General features: G+C 33.1%; 1 protein-coding gene across 1 annotated transcript; it reads right to left on the bottom strand.

Moving 5' to 3' along the window:
• Positions 1-1,926: 1,926 nt before the first annotated feature.
• LOC131021159 (uncharacterized) lies at positions 1,927-3,039 on the bottom strand. The gene has a single exon (XM_057950249.1). The coding sequence runs from the start codon at positions 3,022-3,024 to the stop codon at positions 1,927-1,929; it is 1,098 nt and encodes a 365-aa protein (XP_057806232.1). The 5' UTR covers positions 3,025-3,039.
• Between the last annotated feature and the right edge of the window lie 5,178 nt (positions 3,040-8,217).

The following is an 8,217-nucleotide window of genomic DNA, read 5'->3' as shown; positions in this document are numbered from 1 at the left end:
GAGTTGACAACTTGACGGGCCTCATCAGAGTAGGCATCGCCAAAGAGCGGATGCACAACTTCAATTCAATTCGATTAATAATACGTTCCGAATGTCAACTTTCGATTACCTAAAAAAAGGTAATTACACTGATTTTATAGCAAATTTAAAGATGATTAAGTTATTGCAAGATTTCAAAGGTCATTGTAAATTTGTAATAGGTAAAATTTAATTTGTGCATTGATTGGGAAGTAATAATCTATATCTAAAGGGAAAAAAATGACATTCTTTATAGACAAATTCTTTTTCATAGGGGTATAAAAAGACGTCTTAATCTTGTATAAAAAATTGTGTGGAGACTACTTATATGGAAATCCTCATTAACCTATAAAAGACGTCTTAATTTTGCAATCTTCTGCGATTAATTATGTAACTTTTTCATAGGGTATAAAAGGACGTTTTAATCTTGTATGGAGACCCTCATTTTGGTCAACTTCCTTATAATTTAATTTGACGAATTCCTTTTTTTTTAAACCAAGATTTCACTGAGGGCAAACTTTTTCTAAAATAATTAATTTTTATATTTAATTTACATTTATTTAGTTTGAAAAAAAAATATTTAAGTTGATTATTCCATGAATTAAAGTTTATAATTTTTCAAAGTTTCAATATTTTTGTAATAAATAATAATTTATTATACAATAATTTCTTAGTTTATGGAGTAATAAATATTTTTAAACTGATAAAGTTAATAATAGAATATATACGGATAATAAGACATATATAGAGGGATAGGGATTCACATCTATCCTCCAATGCGTATGTGGAAAACCCCATGTACCTATTCGTCTAAATTAATTTTTAATTGAAAATTAAAAAAAAATTATCCGGAGATTAATAAGGATCTTGAATACTGAATTAGTAAACCATAGTTTGTGCGAGTGTGGGCATGTATGTGTTGATAATAAAACGGTAGTCTCGTCGATTTTGACCTCACTTTGCGAAACAAAGCTGACATAATTTCCATTTACCTTAATTAGATATGCTGCCAAAGAATTATTAATAAGGGATATTTGCAGTAAAATACACAAACTTTCAACAAATTCTGGTTTTTCTCATGACCTTTAAAATTTGAAAAAAAATACACAACCTTTTGATTTTTTCTGATTTTTCCCACGGGTATGAAATACTCTAAAATAGAAGCCGATTTTAGGGCTTTTGACTTAGATTTTTTGATAGTTAAGCGTGAGGGATGATAAAGATGTCATAATAAAGTCGATGTACACGCTTAAGTATAAAAAAATCTAAGATTTTTTGATAGTTAAGCGTGAGAGATGATAAAGATGTCATAATAAAGTCGATGTACACGCTTAAGTATAAAAAAATCTAAATCAAAAGCTCTAATATCAGCTTCTATTTGAGAGTATTTCATATTCGTGGGAAAAATTAGAAGAAATCAAAAGTTTGTGTATTTTTTTTCAAATTTTAAAGGTCATGGGAAAAATCAGAATTTGTTGAAAGTTCGTGTATTTTACGGCAAATATCCCTATTAATAATAGACATTTAAACTCATGCATCTCAATTGTGGTATGAAAGTAATTACGTCAGTGAATTACATTATCCGTCCTCCATAAATTGCAAAAGTTTATTAGAGAATAGTAAAAACTAGTTATACATATACAAATACAAGGAGCTAGGAATTGTACCAAGGAAAAATAAGAACACAAGATAAAGATCTGACTATATCACCTTCTCCTATTTCAATTCCCATTAGTTTCTTATTGAGTACTTAAAATAAGAAAAACAAAATTTATGAGATTGCGTTGCAGCTACCTAGCACGTACTCAATCATGCAAATTCAAGCTGGAGTAGCTTCGCCTTTGGGAGCCGGAGTAGAAGCTTTTACAGGCGGAGGAGGAGCTTCTATGGGTGCCGGAGTAGGCGCTTCTATGGGCGCTGGGTAGATGCTTTTGTGGGGGCCGGAGTGGGCGCTTCTATGGGCGCCGGGGTAGGTGCTTTTGTGGGGGCGGGAGTGGGCGCTGGGGTGGGCGCTTCAATGGGCGCCGGGGTGGGAGCTTCTATGGGCGCTGGTGCTGGGGTGGGCGCTTCAATGGGTGCCGGGGTGGGCGCTTCCATTGGCGCCGGGGTGGGTGCTTCCATGGGTGCTGGGGTGGGCGCTTCAATGGGTGCCGGGGTGGGCGCTTCCGTTGGCGCCGGGGTGGGAGATTCAATGGGTGCCGGGGTGGGTGCTTCCATGGGTGCTGGGGTGGGCGCTTCAATGGGTGCCGGGGTGGGCGCTTCCATTGGCGCCGGGGTGGGAGATTCAATGGGTGCCGGGGTGGGTGCTGGGGTAGGTGCTTCCGGTGTCGGAGTGGGAGCTTCCATGGGTACCGGAGTAGGCGCTTCTATGGGTGCCGGGGTGGGCGCTTCAATGGGCGCCGGGGTGGGAGCTTCTGTGGGCGCTGGTGCCGGGGTGGGCGCTTCAATGGGTGCCGGGGTTGGCGCTTCCATTGGCGCCGGGGTGGGAGATTCAATGGGTGCCGGGGTGGGTGCAGGGGTAGGTGCTTCCGGTGTCGGAGTGGGCGCTTCTGTGGGTGCCGGGGTGGGTGCTTCTATGGGGGCTGGGGTGGGCGCTTCCATGGGGGCATGAGTAGGAGCTTCTATGGGTGTCGACGAAGGTGGAATGGTAGTTGGTGACGGAGAAGGAGCTTCCGTGGGCGACGGTTGAGGAGGAGGAATGTTTGTTGGTGCCGGAGAAGGAGCTTCTATAGCTGGCGGCGGAGGAGGAGGCGATGGTGGTGGTGGTGGTGGTGATTTATGTTTATGTTTATGTGGAGGTGGTTCATATTGAGGGGAATGTGGTGGAGGACAAAATATTATGTAGCGATGGTGGTGGTGGCCGCGGTGGCCGTGGTGGCCGTGGTGATCAAATGGAGACCAAGAAATAGGCCATTCTATGCAATGCTTCATGGGAAAGAAAGTTGCATCAATAGTTGATACGAATATGGACAAAAAAGCAACTAAAGCACATATCTTGAATCCCATTTTGGTTGGTGATTAATTAGATAATATTTAAGGCTTGGCTTCTAATTCCATAATTTCAGACCGTTTATATAGGTTAATATGCTTCAATTAATTTTTTCCTATTAATAACTGGCTATTCACGTAGGCGGGCCAAATTGACTAATCTCTCGAGTAATGGAGCTCAAAATGTGAGGGTTTAATTATTGCTTAAAATTAGCGTTTACTTATCAGGATAAGGTGGATATATAAAGTAGCGTAGCGTTTACTAATTTTTATTTTGAAAGATTAGACGATAGTTCAAAATTAAGATCACTCCAACAAATAATTAATGCTAAATTAATATTATATATATATATATATATATATATAATCTTATTTATACATATCGATCCTCTCACTCAAAATAAAGGCCCAACAATAAAGAGTCTCTTTTGATGGATTTGTCGATCATAATCAAGGTCAAAGTAGAATATTTTTTGCTCGGAATCACTTTTCTAAAATTGCTAATCGAATTAATGATTTTAATAGACGGAGGAATGATATGATATTGGACAATTTATTTGTTTCAGTTTTGTTAGAAATGTTAATGAATCAATGACAAATGGTTACTTAAAAACACTTCATATGCAAGCATGCATATACACAAATACTTCAAAAGATTAATTATAATAGTATATTTACATTTTGGTAAATTCGTATTGTGGCTCTTTTACACGTAGACTATTTTAGCCAAAAACTGAAAATACTCGATTATTTTCATTATTCATTTATTTGAAATTATAGGGAAAAAACATGTCGAACTATGATTTCTTTTTGAGTAATTTTTAAAATTAATGATGTTAGAGTATTTTTATACTCTATTGGATTGTCATTATGTAGACAATAAGAGTGTCTTCATACGTTCTACTTTAATTTGCTGATTAGAACAGTCACTTCCGATGTTCTAACTCGCGCTGAAGACTCCTAGCAGCTCTAGACTTGCGGGTTTTGGGATATATTTCACTACAAGAAAACATGCATATAACGACCGAAAATTTCAGTCGTTAATTTCGCGGCCTAAACGATCGATTTACGATCGTTACACGACCGATTTTTTTTTAAATTTTTAACGACCGAAAATTCGATCATTAGCTATTTTTTTAATATTTTAATGACCGGATTTTCGGTAGTTAATTTTTTTTTAAAAAAAAGTAAAAAAATTATTTTTATTTTTAACGACCGAAATTTCGGTTGTTAATATTTTTAAAATATTTTTATATATTATTTTTATTTTTTAACTATTTTTTAATAAAAAAATTATTTTTTTAATAAAATTTTTATTTTTTTATTTTTTTAAAGACCGAATATTCGGTCGTTAATATTAATTTTAGGTCGTTAATATTTTTATTTTTTAATTTTTTTAATTTTTTTCTAAATTTTTATTATTTTTTTTTATTTTTTTATTAAATTTTTTTAAAGATGTTAATATTATTTTTCAGTTTTTTTATATTTTTATTTATTTTTATTTATTTTTAATTTTTAATTTATTTTATTTACTAACGACCGAAAAATCGGTCGTTAATATTATTTTTCCAATTTTTTAAATTTTTAATTTTCATTTTTTTGTTATTATTTATTTTTATTTTTTATTTTATTTAGGGTAAAGTACCAAATACCCCCCCCCCACGTTGGCGTCCTTATTGCGTACAGCCCCCCATAGTCAGGGTAAGCGTTGTTTACTACCTCAACGTGGCAAAATCGTAACAATTTGCCCCCTGCGTTTTAACACCGTTAAGTCACCGTTAAAAAAATTATTTTTTTAAATTTTTAATTAAGATGGTCTCTCTCCCCCCCCTCCCCCCACCGGACCAGCTGCGGCGGGCTCCACGGGGTTAGCGTCGTCTAGGAAGGTGGAGACCACGGCGGAGGGGCGATGTTCTCTCGCCGGGAAAGGATGCTCGATGGGGGGAGGGGGGGGGAGAGAGAGAGAGAGAGAGAGAGAGAGAGAGACCATCTTAATTAAAAAATTTTAAATATTTTTTTTTAACAGTGACTTAACGGTGTTAAAACGCAGGGGGAAATTGCTACGCTTTTGCCATGTTGAGGTAGTAAACAGCGCTTACCCTGACTATGGGGGGCTGTACGCGATAAAGACACCAACGTTGGGGGGGTATTTGGTACTTTACCCTTTTATTTATATATAAATATTTAATTTTCTATTTAATTCTTATTTTTAAATTATTGAGAATATTTTAAAAATGATTGTTATATTCAAAGTATTATTCTAAAAAATTAGACAATATTATTGTCTAATAAAAATATGATATTATTTGCAAATAATATTTAAAATAATAAATCTTAATTTGAAGCAAATAATTAATAGATTTATTATTTTAAAATAATAAATTATTAGATGTATTAAATAATTATATTCATTATTTTCAAAACATTAATAATTTTATTATTAAAATATTAAATTATTTGTTTTAATTTATTTGATTTATTTTCAAATATTTTATTATTTTAAAATAATAGATTATTTGGTTGTTTAATATTTTATTATTTTAAATCTAATAATCTAAATAAATCTAATAATTTATTACTATAATATTGTATATTACGATTATTATTTGATTGTATATTTGATTGTTATTTTTCATACTCATATTTTCCTCTTTTTTAAAAAAAATTAGGATAATATTAATTTTTATTTTAAATTTGATCGTATATTTACCATGAATCTTTCGCCGGCACCACAAGTTTTAGATATCATCTCGATATATTCTAAGGTTATGAATGAATAATATTGGATATTGAAATAGAGTTTAAATGAATTAATAGGTGTTAGTTATATCGATAATACGCGTGTTCTGTACCGGTGATTACTCGAAAAAAACTTAAAGGCTAAACGTGCTTGACCTAGAACACTAGTAAGATGGGTGACCCACTGGGAAGTTCGTCAAATCGTATGCAATTAAGATCAAAATACAATAGAAATACCAAATACTTGTGGGATACAAAGATAAAGATAAAAATATAAATAAATAAATAATATTTTTTTTCAAAAAAAAATAAATATTATTTTTTTATTTATTTTCAAAGACTGAAAATTCAATCGTTAATAATAAAAAATTCGGTCGTTAATTAAAAAAATAAATAAAAAATAATACTCCCTCCGTCCCCAAAATAAGTTCCTCTTTGGGGATGGCACGAGTTTTAAGGAAAAATGTTAAAATATATTGATAGTGGAGAAAAATATGTTATATTAGTATTGAGAGTGGTGAAAATGTGAAAAAATGTTATAATTAGTATTGAGAGTGGTGAAAAAGTGAAAAGTAAGAATAAATATAGTATTATTAGTGGTGGGGTTGTTGTCTAAAAATGGAAAGAAAGAAAGATGAACTTATTTGGGGGACGTCCCAAAAAGGAAAAAGAGGAACTTATTTCAGGGACGGAGGGAGTAATTTTTTTTTCCGTTTTCTTTTTCTTTTTGTTTTTAACGGTCGAATTTTCGGTCGTTAAAAATAAAAATTCGGTCGTTAGATTTAACGACCGAAAAAAATGGTCGTTGGGACTCGGACGACGATGAAAACAACGACCACCGAAAACGGTCGTTAATTCGGTCGTTAACACAATTAACGACCGTTTTCGGGGTTTTAAGGACCGAAAATTCGGTTGTTAGAGCCGCATTTTCTTGTAGTGATTTGGAGATATCCTTTACATGTTTTGTAGATAAACATGGATTCGTTTCTGCAGAGTGAGGGGAGTTATTTCGTTCCATATTATCAGATAGACTTCAACTTGTTCAGAGAGTCCTATTCAAAGCATGCTTCCTGCTAGAGTTTGCCTATATATATATGCGATGATAAGGATCAAAGTTTGCTGTTTTTTTGTGCTACTCTACTGCATTATTGAGAGTATTTTCGTGGCCTTTATTCAAAGCATACAATACGTGTGAGTGTGTTCTTATATTTTGCTTATTTCATCTTATAAGCGTTGGGCATTGGTTGGATTATTCTTTCGTTCCCTTACACCAGCCTCTTGGTGTAAGTTTGATTATATTATTGGGTTTAGGTGGTGAATATGTAGTATTCACACTTAGAGGGTGAGTCGTTGTCTTGCTTTCAATTATTCATCTTGGTGGAGGTTTGGGAAGGTATAGAGGCTAGGGAGAACGAGTGTTCGCGTGTAATTCCTTTGTATATCTTATCATCACTAGTAAATAATTTACCTTGGGCGTGACCCCCCAGACGTAGGTTGTTTAACCGAATTGGGTTACTAACTTTGATGTTCTTGTGCTTTATATTTTTTGTACGTATTTCTGCATAAGCCTCTCTGTGAATTTTAATTTATGAGTGTGCGAGCTTAATTGTGTTTGGATAGGTAAAAATTTCAAATAATATCAATAATAATTTTAACATATTAAAATCAAAATAAATGTATATAACAAGAAAACATCATATAGATTATATATCAAATAAATGTCAGCGGTGACTATGAAAGATGCACATGAAAGATGAATAGCATATCCATTCTTCGTATATAGTATCATTTTTTTTTTACTAAAGTTGTCTGTTTTCAAGAAGTAAATCGTATTTTTCCCTCAAAAAAAAAAAAAAGAAGTAAATCGTATTTTAATTTGATATTGACATAACATATATTTTCTTTATTTATAAAATAAGTACCTATATTTTCTTTTTCGTCCGTACATAAAATGAGTATCTATTTTTTTTTTCTAATAAGTGTACTCCACACAGCCCTTTAATTAATACTTTTAAAAAATAAGACTTTTATTCTACTCATACCACACTCAATATATTTTCTAAAATTCGTGTCGTCTTCAAATGAGTACTCATTTCGCGGACCGGGAAAGTAGCATTCAATCAATTGATTTTATTTTCAATTAATCTAGATCAGCCCCACTTTCTGGATATTGATAGTCGATCACATTGGAAACCAAAACATTAATTAAGCGAAATGACACTGTTTTTATTTGACGTGAAAAAATTAAAAGAATTCACGCCATTTTTATAACTTGCAACCAAATTTCACTCAGCTTTTCTATATATTGTGTCAACACAACTATCCAAATCAATTTATTAAAAAAAGATTATGTTAGTATTCTATGTATTTATGAAAAACAGATAATTTTAAACCTCATTTTTAAATTTGTAGACTAGTGCACGTTTATATTAATTTCTTTCAAACTATAGTCCAATATATCGATTAATAAAG

The sequence above is a fragment of the Salvia miltiorrhiza genome, chromosome 4, assembly GCF_028751815.1.
Source record: "Salvia miltiorrhiza cultivar Shanhuang (shh) chromosome 4, IMPLAD_Smil_shh, whole genome shotgun sequence".
Lineage (NCBI taxonomy): Eukaryota > Viridiplantae > Streptophyta > Magnoliopsida > Lamiales > Lamiaceae > Salvia > Salvia miltiorrhiza.
This window is presented reverse-complemented; position numbering and strand designations above follow the sequence as displayed.